A 23,742-nucleotide genomic window follows, 5' to 3' on the forward strand; every position below is an offset into this window, starting at 1 on the left:
TGTGGGACACTTTGAAGACATTGTACCAGCATACTTCCGTGCAAACGAAGATGCTCCTAGAGAATCAGCTAAGGTCATACCAGATGTAGAAGGGAGAGCAGAAAGATGTCTTCCTCGATCGGCTGAAGGAGATCCGTGACCAACTAACTTCCATAGTGGCCAAGCCTGATCAGGAGTTGATGGTAAGGACCGCACTAAACACAGTCTCCAAGGATTGGGAGACATTTGTCCAGAGCATACTGGGCAGGACGAGTCTTCAAGATTGGGAAGAATTGTGGCGACCCTTCATCAAGAAGAGATCAAACGGTTGACCAAGGCGGGGAGTAGTGGCAAAAGGATCAAGATCAAGAAGGAGGAAGAAGAGGATGCAGCTATAGCATCTGCAGGAAAGCAGGTGAAGAGGAAGAAGAAGGACCTCTCCAAGGTCAAGTGCTTCCACTGTGGGGAACTGGGTCACTATATGAACCAGTGTCCAAAGAAGAAGAGTAAGGGAGAGGCTTTTGACTTGAAGGCAACGCCAACAAGGGCGGAGAAAGAAGTCAAGGACGATGACGATTGTGCCATGAGTGCTCATGTGCCACTTGAGAAAAAGTGGGGAGACATCAAGCTGTAGTCAGGAGGACTACAGGCGATGAGGGGCAGGATCCTTGAGGTACCCAACCTCTTGGATTATACCTTGCTACGGGAGCCCCGAAGAGGAGTAGGAAGATTGGCGGATGAAGGTAGAGGCATATAAGTTGCAGTGCAGCAGTTCGCAGTGGCAATGCTATGGGCAGCACGATGCAACATGATGAGAGGGGATGCAGTGCTGGGAGGATGGAAAAGCAACAACATGGATGCAGAGGGAGTTGTCGTACAAATGCAGCAGTGGTAGTGGCAAGGCCATGGGCAACAATACAGGATGCAATAGCGCAGAGGATGATGGGCGGGGAGAACTAGCATTAGCACAGGGACCGATGCTAGATAATCAGGGTGATGCTCAGTGTGGAGTGTTACTAGAGCACAATCCTCGCTAAGAGGGAGTGTTGATTTGGGGTAGCATCGGATGTGCTCTAGCCATGAAAAATGGTGGAGAGGTTAAAGCACATGAGATCTCCAAGACCAAGAAATGGTTTGGGCATATTCTAACGATTTGGGAGATATTAAAATAATTAATATTTTTAATGGAGTTCCTAAGTCTAAACTTTGGAAAAATAAAATATTAATGGGTATTAGTATAAAACTGGGTTAGAAGGTTCCAAAAGTCATGGATCAAGCCAAATCTAATCTTAGCCGTTGATTAGAGATTTAATATCGGCCGTTGAAGGACCAACAGGAAAAGTATAAGAAGAGACTTGAGGGTCAGTTAGAGAACACACCGAGAGAGATCAAGAACTCGATTTTCTGGGGCAGAGTTTGCTGAGGAAATTGAGTGAGTGACCAGAGTTACAGCTGAGGGGCAGTGAATACATAGCAGAGAGGTAGAGTTAGTACCTGGAGGATCAACATAGAGTTGGGATATGGACGCAGAGCTAGCTGGAGGCCACGCAGAGGCAGTCAGGAGCTGCGCAGAGCCAGAGAGGGCCAGCGTGTGAGACGCAGAGGGCCCAAGGGTTGATGCTGGGCTAGAGAGGCTGACGCAGGGCCTAGAGGCAACGTTGGGAGCATTTCGTGGGACGGACTGAGAGCTAGAAAGTCGAATAGGGTGACACAGTCCCTATTAGAGTGACGCAGAGCAACAAACGCTACATTATTGTTGTGGGATCGTTCATCCGATGGTTTAGCCGAAATATCTGTCTCCGACTGAGAGGTACTACTGCCAAGGGCATTCTCTGTTGGGTGAGCCAATTTTGGCACCCAGATTGTATTCTGAAACTGCTTAATAAATCAAACCCTCAGATAGTTGCACCGGTTTTCCTGCATTGGGTTTTTCCAAGGACATTAGTTCAAAAAAAATGGCATCACTTGTGTGCTTGTTTCTGTTTCCTTTAGTTGATGATCTGTAATGTGTTGAGCATGTACTTGTATTTATTTCCAGTATTTACATGGTAAATAACTTGTTAATTAACAGAACAAGTAGGTAGGAATAAATCAGTAAAGTACATGAAGGGTTTCTAACGGATAGACTTAGAAATTCCAACAGGGATCCAACCCTAGATGAAGACACCGATCTTCAATCTCCCAAGCTCCAACCTATATTTTCCAAGCACCGACTTAGACTTCCAAGGCTCCAACTTTGTCAATTTTGAGGCACCAACCTCAAGCGTTCCAACCCTATATCTGGTTCAGGCTCCGACCTGGTTTCTGAGGACTCTGATCCTCCAGGGCTCCAACCCTATCCTCCAAGGCACCAACCTTGTCTTTTCGAGGCTCCAACCTCTCGGGCTCCAACCCTTACTATACTTTGTCAAGATGTATTTGGTTATACTTCACGGCTCCCAATGTTTTCTTCAACAAGCCTTGTCAATCTTCAGCTATGCCTTCCCTTAGTCTCCACGTCACGTCATCAATGACAACCTTGTCTTCTTAGAAGGTATCGTCGCTGCTCTTCATGTCACCCAAACAAAATCTCCAAGGTTACCTCATGATGGCTTCAATGATCTCCACAAATCTTCAATATGTTGCTTCACAAAGTTCTCCAACTCTACCCTATTATGTTCTCAAGAGAAGACTTCAACAAGTTCTATTTGTCCAATCCCAATAAATCAACACTTCGACCATGACAACTTCGACCACAACAACTTCAACCACAACAACTTCGACCATGGTAGCTTCGACGGCAACTTCAACTACGACAGCTTCGACCACGGCAACTATGGCAACTTCGACCACGGTAGCTTCGACCACGGCAACTATGGCAACTTCGACCGCGGTAGCTTCAACCACGGTAACTACGGCAACTGCGACCACGATAATTACGGTAGCTTCGACCACGACAACTACGGCAACTAAGACCAAGGCAACTATAGCAACTTCGACCACAGCAAGTACGACAGCTTCGACCACAGCAACTTCTCTACTCCTAGCTCGAACCTGTGGGAGACTATTTAACCCAAGAATAATTCCACAAACTTGTCTTCCTTGCTTTTCTAGGTTGTGGTTGCTTCTCTACCTCTTGTCTTGTCTCCACCGAAAAATCTGAGCTTGAATGGACGAATTTAGGTTTATATTTATAGTGGTTTTTCCATATTCTGAAGGGACATGTCTCTTTGCCAAGGGTTATGAGCCTACTCAAGTCGGCTTGGACAGTTTGACAATTTTTGACATATGTTGATTTCAAAAATTGATTTCTCTTCAACGGTAAGGAATTTGGGGGCATGTAATAGCTCGTTAGAAAGAGGAAAAAATCCTCTACACTCCTATGCCAATCCCATCCTTAAATAGGGTCATTTTACCACCAATAAAATTATTTTTGTGAGACTGTCATTATTATTTTATTTATGGCAACCATTAGGATTTTAGTTTTAGGCATCCAATGTTTAGGGCTCCTTATTTATAGAATTAGGTCATCAAGCTTATTAGGATTAGGGCTTCTTTAAAGGTATCATGGGCATCAACAAGATTAGGGTGCCTTTTCAATATGTATTCATGGGCATCTTCATTTAAGGCTTCATCATCAATGATCTAAGGCTTTTCATGGACATTAGGGCAAGGGCTTCTTCATTAGGATTAGGGCTTCATACACATAGGCTTCCATTCATGTATCTTAAGGGCATCATAATTATTAGAACTTGCATCAATGTGTTAGGGCTAAAGCATCTTCTAGAATGTAATGGGCATTTAGATCATGCATCACCAATCTAGGGCATAAATGTACTTAGGGTTTTGTCATGTAGATAGGGCAACATCATAAAAGGGTTTAAGGCATGTATCACAAGAATATTTTCCATCTCCAACAATGCCATATTGACATCAATGACAACCTTGACCAACAAATTAGTAGTAGCAGGATGGACCAGTGTCAGTTGGTGTAGAGGAGTGTCGGAGTGACAGTTGCAGTGGCTAGTAGCACCAGAGACTAAGCAAAGTTGGCAGCAGTGTAGATGGCACAGAGCAGAGGTCAGTAGTAGCGCAGAGACTTCAAAGGGTCAGCACAGAGACTAGCAGCAGTCAGAACTCCAGCAACGAGATACATCATACTGAACACCAATTCGATAATTTGGGGTGCTTTTCCATTGTTGATGGAGTAGCAGCAACAGTTGGAGAAGGTTGCAGTGCAGATGCAGTTGACAATGGCAGTGCCAGCAGCAGCACAAATGCAAAATTGAGAGGGAGTTGCAGTACAGATGCAGTGTTGACAGTGGTAGGGTTAGCCGCAATATAGATGCAGCATTTGCACAGTAGTTGGTGGACAAGATGTAGCGCAGAGGGAGATGTTACAAAACGAAGTGATGCTTCAGCAGGGTGCATTGCTAGAGCACATTCCTCGCTAAGAGGGAGTGTTGATTTCTGCTAGCATCAAATGTGCTCTAAGTCTCAAAATTTGTAGGGAGGCTTAGACACATGCATTCTCCAATACCCAGAAATCGTTTTGGAAAATTCCACTTGGAGACAATTTTATTAAAATAATTAATTATTTTTAATGGGACCCTAAGTCTAAACTTAGGAAATTAAAATAATTAATGGGTATTGATCTAAATTGTGGGTGTAAATTCTAGATAAAAAGACGAGGATCAAGCCAAAATGATCTAAGCCATTGATTAGAAGTTAATTTGGGCCGTTGGTTGTCCAACAAAGATATAAGAAGAGGCTTGAGGGGCACTTGGAGAACACACAAAGCGGAGATCAAAAGTTCAATTTTCTGAAGAAGAGCAGCTGCCGGAGAAATTTTCAATAGTGGTCTTTTGCATTGAGGGGCAGGGATAGTATCCGAAGGGAAATCTTTCTTGGTCAGAGAATACTCAGCAGAGAAGAGAGATAGAGATCCAGCAGAGGCAACACAGAGCCAAAGAGGCTGACGCAGGGCCACGTAGAGGCAGTGTAAGCTGATGCAGAGGCAGCGCATAGCCCAAATTAGCTGGAGAGATCGATTTCTATAGCTGGAAGACGGGGTGTGAGACCGGGAGACCAAAAGTCAAAATCTCATAAGCAAATCGATTAGCCGAGAGGAGTAATGTAGTCCCCAGAGGGTGCAACGTTGGGTTGACGCACTGACTGCATAGAGGCAGCACAAAGGCAACCAAGGGCAGTTCATTCAGTGGCTGGATCAACCAGGATTTCCAATGATAATGTGAGGTAACCTCACTTATCTCTCTGCCAGTGATATTCTCTGTAACTGGATAGTCAAGAAGGCATTCAGAGATTGTATTCAAAAATTACTACTGCTTAATAATAAAACCCTTAGAGTTGTTGCACCAGTTTTCTCGCATTGGGTTTCTCCTGGGACATTTGTCCAAAAATAACTGTGTAGATGTGTTGTATTTCTTTCTTGTTCAATTTCTTGTTTCCGCATTTTCTTTAAATGGTGAAGGTTGCAGTGTATTAGTTTCGGTTTACTGTAGGAAACAATAAATAATTTTGTTCAGTAATTAACAAATAGAAGAAACATAACTAGTTGTTGCAGTAGAAATTTGGGCATCAAAATCTTCACAATTTACAGGTGGAATTTCCAGAATGCTTTCTAGGTTTTGGAGAATGCATTCTACCTCTCCACCAAATTTCGTGGCTAGAACACATGCGATGCTACAAAAACTAACAGCGTGTCGTCACCCATCTGTTATGATCTTATGTTTGAAGGTGGGCCTTCCAACCCTAAAGGTGTGACTTTTCATTATGTAATTGGGTATTTATGCTTGCTTTTCTTGGGCACATTTGGACATGGATTAGTGGGGGGATTCAATGGAAAGAATGGGCTTGAACTATACTCCTATTCCCTTGTCCCAACTTGGTGGTTAATCTTGTATCCTAGTCCCATGGGATCTCCTCTATTGGCTACTAGCTTTAGGAGTGGCACTACATGGAAAACCTAATTTTGGTTGTGTGGTCCCACTTCCTAACACCATATATTTCACTCCACTCCGCTCATTACAAAACGTTTCCACATTTTTCCCATTCCACATTTGTCCATTGGGTCCACAAGGTGTTAGCCTCCCCCTCCCCTGGTCCTCACTTTGGGTCGGTCTTGGAACAATGCTTTTGAGGTTGATGCAGCTAAAAAGAAGGATAAAAGCATGATTTGGCCACTTACAATAGGAAATGTACCACAAAATGCAAAAGATGGCCTAGACATAAAAATTTAACGCATGGGGAAAAGCCAAACATGAGCTCTATCCCATGTCATTCTGGCCATCACCCTGGTTCCTAGTGCCCCCTACATCATTAAGGAACCCATGATTGTCCCAACCCCTGGTGGGAGATGAACTGCCCTACCTTAAGGGGGTAATCATTGCTACATCATAAGCATCATGCTCTCATCCCCTAGAACCCCGAGCAGTAAAAACAAGGAAAATCAATAAAAGGCAAAAGGCTTATGAAAAAAGGCCAGAAAAACAAAGGCCGAGATAACTCATGTACCACGATTTCTCCCTCCTACATTCATATACCCAAGGTGTGGACTTCCCTCATTCTAGCTTCCCTTGTACCATGGCATGTGACTTGGAGCCTTCCCTATTACCCGACTTTGTTCCATCATCATTTCACATGACACCTGCCATTTTATGGATGTACCATGGACCTGTCACTCCCTTAAAGGTTGAAACCACCTAATAAGATCCTTTATTAACCTCTCTTGTCGAGCAAGGAAACACCAATACATTTTGAAGCCCATTTGAAGGGCATGCCACTACGAAGTGTCCACTTTTGCCCCTAAATAGCAAGCTTATTTACTCAATTGCACTAATGGATTGTTGTCTTGAAAAGTGTAACTAGGTTCGGTCTTCATAATGACATGTAATGGTGATTTTAAGTAATAGATGAAAAGAAGAACAATAAAATTATTACATTGCTTGCATCATGGATTTCATGAGCAAGAGATTTTATTTTTAGTTAAGGCTCCCATTGTGAGCCCTTAGGGATATGTCATCTAGTCATAAATAAAGATTCATTGTCATGTAATGAATGCATGTTACACATTGTAAAGAGTCAAACTTGTTTTGTAAGTCACCCTCCACAACTCAAGTCGACCTACAACAAAATGATAATTCTAGAAAGGTGAAGTCGACCTACTCCAAGGGATCATGTCGGCCTAATAGTGATGAACCAACCACTATAAATGCAATACTCAGCTTAATTTGGAGGACATCAATTCAGTGAAGCAAGTCTCTCATATCAAGTCCGCAAATCATCTTAGAAAGAGCCTTAAAGCCAGCGAGGAACGAAGGAAGGATAGCGAAGGAGAGAGGCATCAGTGTGGACTATTTTTGGGCTAGTTTACCCTCACACGTGCGAGAATTGCAGGTCCGAAGTTAACAAAGGAAGATCGACGATTGCAGTCACATAGAGGTCATTTTTTTTGGGTGAAGAACTTCGCTAAAGGAAGCCGAGTAAGAGAGCAAAGAGTCTCTCTCGAGGAGGAGACTATTCAAGAGACAAAATCGAACTAGGATTTTTGTTATGAAGATAAAGGGTTGCAGAAGAGGCCTAGAATCTGAAGGAAGCCGAGAAAAGGAAGAGGAAGAGCAACATTAATCTAGGGGAGAAGAGGAGGCAGGGGAGAAGAGGAGGCTTGTGACTTCGTCTTGGAAGAGCTCTAGTGTCAAGGGTCTTCATCATGGTCTTGGTATTCGTCAATTGAAGGTTTTATAAGAAGAATTTGATTTGGGTTTTCCTCTCAAAGAGTGAGAGGTTTTGCCCCTCACTGACAGCCTATACATTGTGTCTCTTGTTGTTGTATTGTTAATGAATTGGTAATTGTCTTGATGAAAAGAATACAATAATAACACATGAAAGAGAAGATCATAATCAAGAAGTAAAAAGACACTCACAAGCAATTATCATAATAAAGAAATCACCCATCTATTGATGCCCTAGATTTCTCAACATGGTGTCAAAGCTAAGGTGACGAAGTTGAGGGGGGGCATCTAATCAAAGAGACACTCAAAGGTCGAGTTTCAAGAAAGGGATCAAAGCGAGTCAAAGATTATCAAAACAAAAATTCAAGATCTTCATCATACCAAAACCCTAGACCGAAGAAATCTACTTCAGCAAGAGTCTTGGAATCATCATCAAGGAGGAAGCAGAAAGAAAGACCAAAACCCTAGAAGCATTTCCAAGATCATCACTCATCCATCATCTAAGGAGTGGCAACTTTTTCAAAGACAAAGGAAGGCTAAATCGAAGAACATTGTCATCATCTTCAAAAAAAAGGTTTATGAAGCAAGCTCTCTCTCTCATTAAAGCAAAGGTTTAACCCTTGAAGAACTCCATCAAAGTGATCTCTCTCTCAAAGAGACCAAGGATTACTCATGTTGAAAAGAATTTATCAAGAAGTAGTCTTCTACTATCTATATCACTATTAAGATTAAGGAGGAAGCAAGTGGAGAAAGCAGCATCTACTCAAGTATATGACTTCATCTGAATCTATCAAGATTTCTTTTTGCAAAGAGAGCAACAAATTAGTTGGGGCTTCAAATTTTCTTGCATGGAAGAAAAGAACAGATCTAAACCTTATTGAGAATGAAGTCATGGATCACATCAAGGGGTCAATAACCCAACCTCCCAAAGAAGATACTCAAGCACTTGCTAAATACATGAAAGGAAGTGAGGGCCTAGAGGATTCTCATAGAATCCATCAAAGACTCTTTCATCCCATATGTATCAAAATTAGACACTTCAAAAGATATATATCACAAATTAGTAGAGTTGTTTTTTGTAAGTACTGCAGGAGAAGTTGTCTCTCGAAGGCAAGAACTCTACAAATTGAAGATTTCAAAGGAAGAAGTAATAGCCTCATATTTCATGAGAATTTCGCAAATAAGAGATCAACTCCAAGATCTGGGTGAAATAATGTCTAACGAAGAAATGACCACTGTAGTATTAAATGCATTACCAAAGGAATGGGGCAACTTCACTTCAAGTATTTATGGGAAGAAAGAAGCCACTCTTTTCCAGGATCTATGGTCATTATGTAAGATCGAAGAAACCAGATTGAAGGCAAAAATTGATGTAAGATCAATAAGCAAAATCAAGCATATGCTGCTATGACAAAAAGAAAAGGAAAGTTTGGTAAATTTGGTCCTCAGAGGAAAAAAGAGCACATGGCTAAGGTTCAGTGCTATGGATGTCAAGAATATGGACACTATAGAAGAGATTATCCTAAACTTAAAAGGGACAATAACAAGAGAAATAAGGAAGAAGCCCATATTACCGAAGAGATGGAAGAACCTGAGATGAAGAAGCCTAAAAAGGAGGAAGTGAGAGATCTCTAGTATGACTAAGATAATCTCCATCACTAAAAGTACTCTTCAGTTGTGTAAATTATAGCTATTGAGATAGGAAGCATTGTGAATAAGATAGGATGCATCATATTAGAAAAAGGCATCATGGTAGAAGCATTAGAAGTAAGAGCTATCGACATAGGTAACATGGAGGATGTCTAGAACAAAATCTATGGCAGTCAACTATGTAGGATACAGCTCTTGGAAACCTCATTGAAAGCTCAAGTGGTACTTATGGAAAAGGAAAGAAGTCATCTAGGACACAACTCATCATACATCAGCCAAAAGGTAACATCTACAGGATAGGATATGCAAGATTCTCTGATGGAATCTTCATTGCAAGGTTCACCGATCATGACGAAGCAAGTGTTTCATCAAGAATTCCAAACTTGTAGAATTCATGGGATGATGGTATGATGGCATAACAGAGAGGTAGATCAAGGGAATGAAGCTACTTCATTCAACGGAAGTTGTTGCAGGAAGTCTGGATGAGCCAAAGGAAAGATGAGGTATGTATGCTTACATTTGGAAGTCATGTCATCTGGTTGCAGATATCATGAACTAAAGTTCTATCTTAAGAGCATGATCAAAAGAAAGGATCTCCTTTCTCAATAGGATGCAGGAATGCATGGTTCACATATTCACTAGATGAAATCAACATAATAAGTCCTCATATGAAGTATGAGGTGGTTGACTACAATTGAGGAGCACTAATTGGAAGCTCCTGGGAATGGAATGTGTGAAGAAAGGAAGAGATCATGGAATATGCAGCAATGGTAAAGGTAATCAACATCCGAAAGACTAAGAAGATTTTGACTACAATTGAGGAACACTAATTGGAAGCTCCTGGGAATGGAATGTGTGAAGAAAGGAAGGAAGAGATCATGGAATATGCAGTAATGGTAAAGGTAATCAACATCCGAAAGACCAAGAAGATTCGACTATGATATCTCCCAGAAAGATATGAAGACTGTGATGGAAGTCTGGAAAAGATAGAGACCCTTGACAATACATATCTTTAGGAGATGTGTCAACACACGCATTGGATGTTGATGCCTACAAGACAATGTCATGATGAAAGACCATCACAAAGGTAACTATGATTTAAGTGTTCATTTCATATTATTGAACAAATATTAGGATGGTCTTATGCAGGACTGCCAAAGGAAGAACTGTAGATGTTTTCCCAGAGGACCATGTCGAAGGATGTAAGATCCTTCCAAAGAAGATAGTATGAAGAATGCAGCATGACATGAAGCAAGGCCAAATGTACACTGATGGATCGCTTTCTAATCAAATGAATGATGACATGACTAACTCAAGGATGAAAATGATGGATGGTCTGTGCCCTATGAAGAAGTCCCAAAAGATGAAGACTCCATGACAAAGAAATTCACGACCTCGAAGGAAGGAGTTCTTCAAGCAGCTGGTTGTCCCGTAGTAGGTCCCTAATTAAGAGGGAGCCTGGAAACAAGTTTCTTACTTGAAAGAAACTTGAAAATTCCTAAGCCAAGAGGGAGCTTAGGTAAATTCCTTCTGTAGGAATGAGTACATTCCTCAATTGGAATAGATATGTCCTCCCTAATTAAGAGGGAGAGATAAACACATCATTTTGGTCTTCACTTGGGAAGAGAGAATGGAGGATTGAGTAATCATTTGGCATCCGATGCTCTTTGAGGATGCGATAGGGCATCCAAGATAAGAGCAATCGTAGAGGACCAATATTCTTTGAGGACTGGGAATCCAAAATAAGAATAGTCCTGATGGAACACACCCTGAGAACAAGGGTGGGGTATGTTCCGGGAGAGACAATGATGAGAATGTCTATAAATCATTGGTCTCGCCAGCATTGAGCTCAGATCTTGTGGAGAGATAGAATTGTTAGTCAAGGCCTTCCTATGTGACAATGCTAGTTGATATGATGCTATACAAATGAGTTACCAAACAGATTCTTCTTACGAGAAATTCTTCAGATTGAGAATGACCAAGTACCATTATGAATACCTCTGTAGTTAAGAGGGAGTGTTGAAAAGTGTAACTAGTTTCGGTCTTCGTAATGACATGTACTTGTGGTTTTATGTAATAGATGAAAAGAAGAAAAATAAAATTATTGTATTGCTTGCATCATGGGTTTCATGAGTAAGAGAATTTATTTAGTTAAGGCTCCCATTGTGAGCCCTTAGGGATATTGTCATCTAGTCATAAAAGCCTAAAGAGTCATTGTCATGTAATGAAGGCATGTTACACATTGTAAAGAGTCAAACTTGTTTTGTAAGTCACCCTCCAAGACCTTGTCACTAGCCCTCACTCAAGTCGGCCTACAACAAAAGGATAATTTTAGAAAGGTGAAGTTGGCCTACTCCAAGGGATCATGTCGACCTAATAGTGATGAACCAACCACTATAAACAGCAATGGTCGGCCTCATTTGGAGGACATCAATTCGATGAAGCAAGTCTCTCATAACAAGTGCACAAATCATCTTAGAAAGAGCCTTAAAGCCATTAAGGAACGAAGGAAGGATAGTGAAGGAGAGAGGCATCATTGTGGACTATTTTTGGGCTAGTTTACCCTCACATGTGTGAGAATTGCAGGTCTGAAGTTGACAAAGGAAGATCGAAGATTGCAGTCACATAAAGGTCATTTTGTTTGGGAGAAGAACTTCGCTAAAGGAAGTCGAGTAAGAGAGAAAAGAGTCTCTCTTAAGGAGGAGACTATTCAAGAGACAAAATCGAACTAGGGTTTCTTTTATGAAGATAAAGGGTTGCAGAAGAGGCCGAGAATCTGAACGAAGCCGAGAAAAGGAAGAGGAACAGCAACATCGATCTAGGGGAGAAGAGGAGGCTTGTGACTTGGTCTTGGAAGGGCTCTAGTGTCAAGGGTCTTCGTCATGGTCTTGGTATTTGTTAATTGAAGGTTCTATAAGAAGAATTTTATTTGGGTTTTCCTCTCAAAGAATGAGAGGTTTCGGCCCTGGCTAACAGCCTATATACATTGTGTCTCTTGTTGTATTGTTAATGAACTGGTAATTGTCTTGATGAAAAGAATACAATAATAACACAAGAAAAAGAAGATCATAATCAAGAAGTAAAAAGACACTCACAAGCAATTATTCTAATAGAGAAATCACATATCTATTGATGCCCTAGATTTCTCAACATGTTGTGCTGGAAGGTAAGGAGATGCAATGGATCTTATACAAGATTTCAAGTGGGTCTCCATCTTGGACATGGCCTTCCTATACAAGATCCAAGCATTGAGTGCCATGGGCCTCCACCACAGCAAAGCATTGATTGTCACAACATAGGCTTCTTCAGCACCTCACATTTCTTGCTCGTGCCCCAGCCATATAAAGATGATGATGCACTTGGACCATATTGCCTAGTCAAACACACCTTTGCACCCAACACTTGGCAGTCAGTCCAGGGCCCAGATGGGGTTTTGTCTTGTCCGGAAAAACACAAGAGGGCATGTATCATCTTCTAGCCCTAGCTGATGGAGCATCAACTTGTTAATGAGCCACTGGAGACCCATGAGACCATTGATTGTGTCCCACAGCCACTTGGGAGCGGGATGTTTTTGCTTGAAAATAAAGGGACCACCCCCTAGATCAATGTTACTCTTTATTGTGTTCTATTTTTAATTTTAATTTAATTATCAATAATTAATAAAAAGAAATAAGAATTTAAATAAATTACTTTTTTAATATAGTCAATATATAGAGTTGAGATTTATCTCATTAAATTAGAATAAAAATATATATAAATACTTTGTTAATTTTAGGTATGTTCTATGCTTAGAGCAATTTATTTCAATTTTCACAATTAGCTCCATATCTTTTCCAGATTAGCAATCACATCAGCATTAAAGTAAACTGCAGATAGAACATAAACATAAATCGCAGAAGACAAGCCAAGACAAAAGGACACAAGATGTGACGCTAGCCAAGGACAAACCCCAATGTGGGGAAACCCTTGATCAATTCTTTTTATATGTTCTTCAATAGTTCAACAAAGAGATAGAGATAGACAGTACGTTTACAACAGAAGTCACCACTTTGACTTATCTAGATAAGAGCATAGATCATCTCTAAGAAGATGATACATGAGATCAGTTGAAGGCATGTTGCTTCAACTAATTCTCCAAGGTGACTCCTTCACCTATCGTTGTGCTACATTTCGTCATCATGCTACACCTCATCGCGCTGCACCATGTTGCACCCATCATCACTATGCTGCATCTCATCACGCTTCATTAATCATGACTATACCCATCACTGTACTGCATTATGTGCCATTGCTGCACCATGTTGCCATCCTGACCTATGTGTTGGCTGCACCTTGCTTGCTTGTTGTCCCTCGTTTGCTTGTTGTCCCTAGCATGCTTGTTGTCCTTAGCATGCTTGTTGTTGCATGCTAGTTGTCCCTTGCATGCTAACTGTAACATTGCATGCTTGGTGTATTTGCTGCTAAGTACCATACAATTGTCCCAATGTTAGTTAGTTGTCCCTTGCATGTTGCTCTCCTTCGGAGACAAACCCTCCGGTTGTTTCGACAGTGCCCGGCAGTTCTAGCAGTTCCAGCTGTTCCCAGCAATTCCGATTGTTCCCAGCAATTCTGGCAATTCCGACTTTTCCGGCAGTTTAGGCATTTCCGGCTTTTCCAGCTTTTTTGGCAGTTCCAGCTTTTCCGGCAGTTCCAGCTTTTCCGACAGTTTTGGCTTTTCTGGCTTTTTCTGGTTTTTCCGGCAATTCCATCTTTTCCGGCAGTTCCGACTTTTCCGGCAATTCCAATTTTTCCGGCTTTTTCAGCAGTTCCGGATTTTCTGTCTTTTCCGACTTTCTACCCTCTGGATCAGGGCAACGTTATTCCTTAGGATCTCTCCTCCTACTAAAACCCAAAGACAAGTAGAGAGAGGAAGAGATCCCAAGTGTGTTGAAATGACTTGAAGGTCGCCTCTATTTATACTAAAACGTTGAGCACATGTGGGATTTATTTGGTTGCTGGCTGACCTTGACGAATTGTCTTATAACGCAAATAAATTCATAACTCCATGAATACTTATCGGAATCGGATGATAGATCAATCCTACACCTCTCGATGAGAGGGATCCAAGAAAAATATCAGCTGCCATAAATAAGATGACCCACATGGAGTTTGGCCCTAGTTGCCAATTTTAACACTCCCTCTCAACTAGGGAGAACTCCATCGGTTGATCCATATGTCCAACTGTACTATCTTTGCCATCAGTGCCCTACACTGCTCTAATCTGCTGAGCTCTGCTCTGTCTTGATCCGCTGAACTCTGCTTTGCTCTGCTGAACCATGAAGAAGAAGAATTGGTCGAGAATGTCTCATACCATTCTCTATTAACCCAAAGTCAGTTTCATCTAAGGAGAGTGTGTCACATCACTCTTACTAACCCGAAGTCAGTTTTATTGATCCTAGATCAATATCACAAGAGAGTGTCTCAAACCATTCATACTGATTCCAAATCAGTTTCATTGATCCTAGATCAATGTCACAAGAGAGTGTCTCAAACCACTCATATTGATCCCAGATCAGTGTCACAAGAGTGTCTCAAACCACTCATACTGATCCCAGATCAGTGGAGGTCATCCTAGCATAGGGAGTACAGTAGATACAGCGATGCATCCATCGATAGTACTACTATGGTCCCTATCCTCATTTCCCTGCTCATTGATTAGATGAGAGGTACTTCCCATGAGTCTCAGACTGCATGGGTAGGATGCCTCAACAAGAGAACTAATCATCCTGTCCACAGGAGAACGAATCATCCTGTCAGTGGATGCCACGGAGAACTAATCATCCTGGCCCACAGGAGAACTAATCATCCTATTCCACAGTTGCCACAGAGAACAAATCATCCTGGCCCACAGGAGAACTAATCATCCTATTCCATAGTCGCCACGGAGAACAAATCATCCTGGCCCACAGGAGAACTAATCATCCTGTTCCACAGTTGCCACGGGAGAACTAATCATCCCGGCCCACAAGAGAACTAATCATCATGTTCCACAGTTGCCACGGGAGAACTAATCATCCTGGTCCACTAAAGAACTAATCATCCTGTTCATAGCGCACCACCAGGGGATGGTGAGTCACCCTGTGGTCGTATGTTGCTCCAGTAAGTACCCCAAGCCCCCTAGAGCTCCCAGAGCTCAATGCATGCAACATGCAGGACCCTTATAAGAAAGTCTCCCAACGACTCCAAGTCATTCGAGAAAGTCACAGATTTGACCTTTCCCCAGGGCTTTGACAAAATGTCTACGACCTGTACATCAGTCTCAATGTGATGGAGCCTCCTCATTCATCGAATTACCATATCACAGATAAGACAGTATCTGATGTTTTTCTTCTGGAGTAATCATCAAATACGGGATTCCTCAATAATCTAATCCCCCCTCTGGTTGTCATAGAGAATCACAGTGGTATTCACATGTGTACAAACAGCTCACTTAAGAGCTTCTGCAACCATGCAGCTTCACACGAGATCATACTCGTAGCTATGTATTCGATCTCGGCGGTGCTTATAGCAACCGACTTCTGCTTCCTTCTCATCCATGATATCGAAACAGAATCCAAAGAAAACCAGCACTGAGAAGTGCTCTAGTGATCCTCCACTCAGCTGAAGCGAACAAAGTTCCTTCTACAGATTAGTTGCTCCAAAATATTTGGAATATAAAGATATCCATGAAGATACAAATATTATATTAAATGTGTGAATAAGAATGAATGATTTACAATGAGAACGAGAGGCTTGCTTATATATCAAGCAAGTGTCTCTTCATGGAGAGTCATGTCCTATTTAGACATGCCTCTTCAACCTAACTACTAATTATTATTAACTAATCATTATTACAATTATCCTCGTTACTTATATTTATATTATTTATATATTTTATTCGTAACATTGCCTTCTTCCTCAAAAAGCTTTGTCCTCAAAGCTTGTCAATGAAAAAGGCTTGATCTCTTTTTCGGCTTCAAATGACTTTCTTTCTCAGAACAATCATCTTCGTTGATACAAGCTGATATGATCTTCTAAGTGACAAACAAAATTGTCGCACTGAGAAGGGATCAAACCATCCTAGATTAATCTTCTGTATAGTATTCTGATCACTGGAATTTTGTAACGACTTGTTAGCATAAGACGAGATTGATGTTACGTCATTATTCTCTGGAACATTAGTTTGTTTTTTCGGTTCTGAATGGTCACGATACGTAGCGTGGTTGATTTGTCTATTCTCATGATTCGGATGCTGATAGGGGACTTTTTTGGTTCGATTTTCCCTTATTGGGCATGCAGCCATTTTTATGTTTTCTTTTGGTGAAGATGTTGTAGAGTTGGTTATGACACATTCACTGGGGATGTTCATTGCCTGAACTGCAACATCTAAGTGTGTCGTTTCTTCAACTGACTTGTCTTCTTGAGTTGTCATATTCACTGGATCGGTATTCGTTCTCTTGTTTTCAACTTGAACTATTGCAACTGGAGATTTCGATACTTCTTCTTGAGTGAATACTTATCTTTTAATGCTTTCTTATCATCCTTAAGTTTCTTAATTTCAGCGAGTAGACTTTGATTATGGTTTTTCGAACGTAAAAGTTCTTTGGTTTCTGGTTTATCGACTTTATTTTCATTGTTTTGAAATTTAAGCTTTTCATCATTTAGATCTTTGATTTGTTCTAATAAATTTTTATTAAGGTTCTTTAAACGCAAGGTTTCATCTTCTTGTTCTGATAAGTGCTTCTCAAGTTTCTTTTTTGTGACCTTAGTCTTCTTCACTTGCGCCAGTAATTTTTCAACGTAGTCCTTGAGACGAGAAATTTCTTCGTCCTTTTCCATTATCTCTTTGTAATGCATATCCACAAGATTTTTATGTTCGTGTTCTAATGGCTTTTTGTTTTGCTGAATTTTGGCTATTTTGCCATTCTCTTGATCTTTTCGCTGCACTTTCTCGGTACCATGGATTATATCATTCTATGGGAGTGATGATGGACGTAGAGAATGGAATAGGGATTCCCTTCTCTTTCCCTCCTCAACATATTTTCGCTTAAGTATTGTGATTACTTGTTCTATATCTCTTTGGAATTGTTTTTGTTCATTTAGAGATTTCATATTTGTATTTTATTTATAAAGAAGTGAACTACTTTTGTGTTCTTCGTGAGCTTCAAGGTTTAATAATAAGCCCTTTAAGCCTTGTAATAATAATCTTTTTCCTTTTTACTTCAAATTGACGTCTTTTTTCCAAAGTATACCTTTTTTTTAATAATTACTTCTATAATTTATTTTATTTATGAGATTCACTTTTTTTTTAAATAAATCCCTTTTAATAAATTTATGTGTGTGTATATATATATATATATTTAAATTATATATATTATATAATTTTAATTTGTATATGTTATAAATATAATTATATAAACTTTATATATACTCTTTTTTTTTTCCTTAGACTTTTGTCCTTTAGTGTTAGTTTCTTCAACTGAATTTTTAGCCACGCTAATAATAAGCCTTTTTCTTAACTTTTATAATATATTCAAAAACTTTTCGCTTTCTATGTTTTCCTTCATAATCACGGTGTTGGATTAATTAAATGCTTAGAAATTTTGATATGCATTATGAGAAGTTATGTCGATAGAGTGGAACGATGGTAATGTTTCACCCTAGGTAACTGTAAGCGTGATAACTAAGCCAATTATGAATTGCTGGACTACACCAATGGAACGAACATGATTTTAGATGACATCGAGGCGCGAAAAGAGTGATGGCAGATTAGGTTGTAACTAGCTAGAAGGGACAACTGGTTTTTACGCAGGAGTTAAATTGATTTGGATGCAGCGTTTGACGTCAGAACTGGTTTGTCGGACTAACAGAGGCAGGGTGTGGAAAACAAGGATACGGTGATTATGTGCGGATGGCCAGTGGACAGGAGCAGCGTAGCATTGACGCGGGGGGCAGTGGGGAGAACGCGGCTGGTCGACGTGGGTCAAGTGGGCAAGGTTGCAGTGGATGCAATGTTGTGCAACGGTGGAAGGGTGTGGTGTCGATTGAATGCGTGGACAACGAAATGTGCAGTTCTCGGGCAGCAATGACGACAAATGGTCTATGGCTGTGTAATTTTTATTTATTTATTTATTTCTCTATGTTTTTTAATTTTTTATTTTTTTTAGTCTTTTAAATGGCCAAAGGCCTGACAGTAGTAAGGAGAATCTCCAAAACTGGTATCAAAATGCTTTAATGGCAAAACGTTGACGAATTTGATGGTCAAGGACCTGGATTGGAGAGCGAGCTCTGTGCAGCAGTGAAGCGGCCAAGGAATCGACTGCCTGCTCTAGTACCAAATGAAGCGAACAAAGTTCCTTCTACAAATTAATTGCTCCAAAATATTTGGAATATAAATATATCCATGAGGATACAAATATTATATATTAAATGTGTGAATAAGAATGAATGATTTACAATGAGAATGAAAGGCTTGCTTATATATCAAGCAAGTGTCTCTTCATGGAGAGTCATGTCCTATTTAGACATGCCTCTTCAACCTAACTACTAATTATTATTAACTAATCATTATTACAATTATCCTCTTTACTTATATTTATATTATTTATATATTTTATTCGTAACATCAGCCTTCGAATAATCATGCAGTTTCATATTTCCGACAATGTATCTCAATCCATGAGAGATTGTGCCCTGAAGATATCTCAGAAAATTCTTGGCACCAATCCAGTGAGGCTCAACCAAATATGAGCTCACCATGCTAACTGCAAAACATATGTCCGGACGGAAGTTCACCAAGAACATCAACGCGAATGAGTTTATGAAACTCAGAGGCATTTCCCAAATCTGGTCCGACATCACTACCATATAACTTCTGAAAGTTAAGATCCTCGAGGTAGTCACAGGCTTGCAGTTTATCATTCCACATCCGGAATCCAACTCCCTCTTACTTCTGCAAATGAGAGGGTCTGCACCTGTCAAAAATAGGTCGTCCTCATAAGTTGTTGGTATGAGAGGTCTATCATCCACAACCTTCGAGTAATGGCTTGGATCAGTTTCACTTCTAGTGAATCTCAGCTTCATCAAACAACTATCAATCCTCTCATACTACGCCCGAGGTGTTTTGCTTCAAGCCATAGAGGGCTTTCTTCCACCTGTATACATGAGATTCCGATCATGAATCTCAAACTCCTCGGGTTGTTCCAAACCTGTGGACCTGTTGCATGAGGGGAATGGTCCCCTTATAAGATTTTCCTTCGGTACATCTCAGACATGTACCTTCATGCTCTACTTGAATTCAGACATCCCTATCACCATTTGACTCACATCAGGTAGGGCCCCATAGGTAGACCTTTGTTGTTATAGATGCGATATGTCAATTGGCATGATCCCCAATGGACCATCCTGCAACTTGATACAAATTGCCAACCCTGGACCCATGAGAAAAAGCATCTTTGAAAATTATATTTTTTAACACGTATCTTTCCATCGATGAATGCCACCCTAAAACCTTTGACTTCCATTTTCGAGATGGACACCAGGTTTTTCTTGCGATCAGGTACATAAAAGAGATTTTGTAAATGAATCGAGTTACGCTTATTCAATTGAGAGTTAAAATTCCCTACACCCTTTCTGGGATAGGTGGCATCGGCTCCAAGCATAATCTCACGACTGTTTCCATCTCTACCAAATTAGAGAGTGCGCCCATCTATCCGATGAAGTGCCTTGAAGCACTACAATCTATAAGCCAGATTCCCAAAGAATCTGAAGGAGAGGGCCAATACAAGATAACGCTTCTTTATCTTATTAGAAACAACATTTGATTCTTCATACCTAGGGTTCCTTGCTTTCTATGAAGAGTCGACCATTTCCTTGATTACGTGCATCACCTGTCATTCCTTTGATCATTGAAGATGTTCCTGGAATGATTGTTATCATCTGCCATTCGAACACTCTTTCGCATAATGGCCGAACTAGTTATTTGCCTTTCCTTCCACCCTGAGATCCGGTCTTCCAATGAAGTGATCTTTATGTAGGCCATATTCCGCTGCGTCGTTCTGGTAATATTCTCTGCTTCGACTTCACCCTTGGTGAATTTGAAGAGGGATGAGGAATCCACTGATCCTTTTATCCTTTCCCAACTATCTTTGGTGATTTCTCTTTCACTCTTGCTTGGGCATTGTCTTCACCTCAGCTCTGATACCATGTTAATTTTAGGTATGTTCTATGCTTAGAGCAATTTATTTCAATTTTCACAGTTAGCTCCATACCTTTTCCAGATTAGCAATCACATCAGCATTAGAGTAAACTGCAGATGGAACATAAACATAAATCGCAGAAGACAAGCCAAGACAAGAGGACACAAGATGTGGCGCTAGCAAGGGACAAACCCCAATGTGGGGAAACCCTTAATCAATTCTTCTTATATGTTCTTCAATAGATCAGCAAAGAGAGAGAGAGAGATAGTACATTTACAATAGAAGTCAACACTTTGACTTATCTAGATAAGAGCATAGATCATCTCTAAGAAGATGATACATGAGATCAGTTGAAGACATGCTGCTTCAACTAATTCTACAAGGTGACCCCTTCACCTATCGTTGTGCTACATTTCGTCATCATGTTGCACCTCACCGCACTGCACCATGCTACACCCATCATGACTATGCTACATCTCATCGCGCTTAATTAATCATGATTGTACCCATCACTGTACTGCATTATGTGCCATTGCTGCACCATGTTGCCATCCTGACCTATGTGTTGGTTGCACCTTGCTTGCTTGTTGTCCCTAGCATGCTTGTTGTCCTTAGCATGCTTGTTGTTGCATGCTAGTTGTCCCTTGCATGCTAGCTGTAACATTGCATGCTTGGTGTATTTGCTGCTAAGTACCATACAACTGTCCCAATGTTAGTTAGTTGTCCCTTGCATGCTGCTCTCCTAAGCCGGAACTGCCGGAAAAGCCGGGACAACCGGAACTGTCGGAATTGTTGGGAACAACTGGAACTGTCGGGAACTGGAACTGTCGGGAACAACCGGAACTGCTGGGAACAGCCGGAACTGCCAGAACTGCTGGGAATTGCCGAAATAAAAAGAAATAAAATTTTAATTTATATAAAATATTTATGAAATACTTTTTTAATATAGTCAATATATAGATTTGAGATTTATCTCATTAAATTAAAATAAAAATATATATAAATATTTAGAATTGAAATTCATTAAATTAAAATTATGTGTGTGTGTGTGTTAGATTCTTAGACACTTCATATTGATAAATTATAACGTTGACCCAAGATATTGATAAATTATAATCATGGTATTGTAATAAAGTCTATTTACATGTTAAAAATTCCCATAATAGAGTGGAAATCAATCTTTATGATATATATATTTAACTCATATATTAAATATTGTTTTGATATCTATCAAGATTGATGTTCATCAACTTTACCAGCTATTTAATTTATAACAAAATATATGCCATCTTGCTCTTTAGGAACCAATACTTCAATATATGTCTTATTTGCTGTTTAGAAATCAATATTTATTAATGCTATATCAAGGCTGAGAAAAACAGTTCGAAATAGATAGGATATGGGTGTATAATTTAGCAAAATGGAAACTTGCAGAGATAAATGCATGGAAAGAATAATGCAGTAGTGTATACCAAACTTCAAAGAAAAATGGTAAACCAAAGGTGCTGAAATGTATGCTACGTATGACCGTGGGATAAGCCTTCCGAATTTTTGAAAGGATTACAATAGAATTTGGGCACTAACTTTGCAGTGGACTCAAAAATTAGCTTTAGATCCATACTTAGAAGGATTTCCAGATCTCTAGACTCTAATAGCTTATACCCAAAAGATTAAGACGGGGTGAGGGGAGAAGGCTTACAGACTTCTAAAGTCAAAATATAAGACACTAGACTTCTCACAAACACCAGCAATTCGGATTCAAAACTGTTAATTCTTCTATATGGGAATAGACAAGATAAGGGAGTTTTATTAATGTCCAACAGAAGACCATAAGAATAGGTGAAAGGTCCTAAGAAAGTACGTCCACTGTCAATACAAAGTGGAAGTGCCAGGTGTCTCCTAGAACAATGCTAAAAGTAGAAAAATAATAATGTCCAAGAGATACGTTCACAGTCATTAAAGATACCTTACATGCAAAGAGACATACTAATTTAATGCAAGATATGTTGAGTACACAAAAATCCCTCATCGTCGAGCCTAACTCACACCTGGTTCATGTTTGTGTTTGAATTCAGTGATAACAAAATTGGGGAAAAATTCATGAGTGCAAAAAGAAAACGATAGATTTTACCATGACGTTTGCCAAAGAGAATAAGTGTATACAATTAAATTCATATTTGTGACAAATATATTTAGAATTAAGAGCAGCTGAAAGTTGAAACGTTACATTACCCATTATCTCAAAACCCTGATACAAACCCGTGACCACTGGTTGGAAGATGCCAATGATGCATCGAAGTCAAGTTATTTTGTAACTGAAAAGCTACTGAGCACTGATTTTAATTGGAATGAGCTTGTGAATGGCGTGAAATATGAAATTACGTAAAAGAAAACTCACCGCCTTGGAAGGCTCGAGAATGGATGCCATGCGAATGGGCTCCTCTAGCAATATCTGAGCTCCCTGCATTGTCGCTGTAATATCCCTGGTCCTGATCTTGGAGCCTTTTCACAATGTAAGTAATGAGACACAGCGGTAGACGAGGCCCTTGCGAAGCCTTTGTAGTTTTGGGGTTTTATAATAGTTGAAGCCATTAAGGACTTTACGCCTTCTCTCGTCTAGAGGAATTTGACTTTGCTTCACCAGATCGGCTAGCACACAAAACCTGTGCCCCGGCCAAATAAAGGCGGGGTCCGGACATTTTGTTAATGGCGCCCATGTAGTGGAATGGACACATTTAAATTTAAAAAGCACACACACCCAAAAATAGCTAGTGATCTTTGTACGAATAAGTATTCAAAATGTCAAAAAGCTTACGGACAGAGACAGCACGTGAAATAAAGTGAAAAATAATTCTAGTATTTCTCGGATGAGATGAATCTATCGTTGGCAAGTGATTCTCCAGTACCTTTCAGATGATCAAAGGTTGGCATATTTGCCGTTGCGTTGGCCCTCAGTTTTTCTAGATCCCGAAGAATGAGAGCCCATTGTATTAGACCGTCGATTTGTCACTTTGTGGTTGACGGCCTCTCGATTACTCACTTGTGGTTGACGCCTCGTGCCGTTAGAAAATTACATTTCTATTAATATCTAATCGAAGTTATTTGTTTGTTGCGATTTTCTTAGGGGTTGTCGTAGGGATTGTTACTATTTTTGGATGGCTTTTTAT

At 40.2% G+C, this 23,742-nt stretch overlaps 1 protein-coding gene across 1 annotated transcript in view; it reads right to left on the reverse strand.

Moving 5' to 3' along the window:
• The window catches only part of LOC149257638 (pyruvate kinase 1, cytosolic-like), a 234,362-nt gene extending 211,122 nt beyond the window's left edge, over positions 1-23,240 (reverse strand). The window contains exon 1 of the mRNA XM_089414481.1: positions 22,974-23,240. Coding sequence (XP_089270607.1) covers positions 22,974-23,042 — 69 coding nt within the window. The 5' untranslated portion in view covers positions 23,043-23,240. The remainder of the gene's footprint in view (positions 1-22,973) is intronic.
• Positions 23,241-23,742: the final 502 nt, after the last annotated feature.

This window comes from Pinus tabuliformis, chromosome 6 (genome assembly GCF_031772625.1).
Source record: "Pinus tabuliformis cultivar Carrire ecotype Pingquan chromosome 6, CPIR1, whole genome shotgun sequence".
NCBI classification, from domain to species: Eukaryota; Viridiplantae; Streptophyta; class Pinopsida; order Pinales; family Pinaceae; genus Pinus; species Pinus tabuliformis.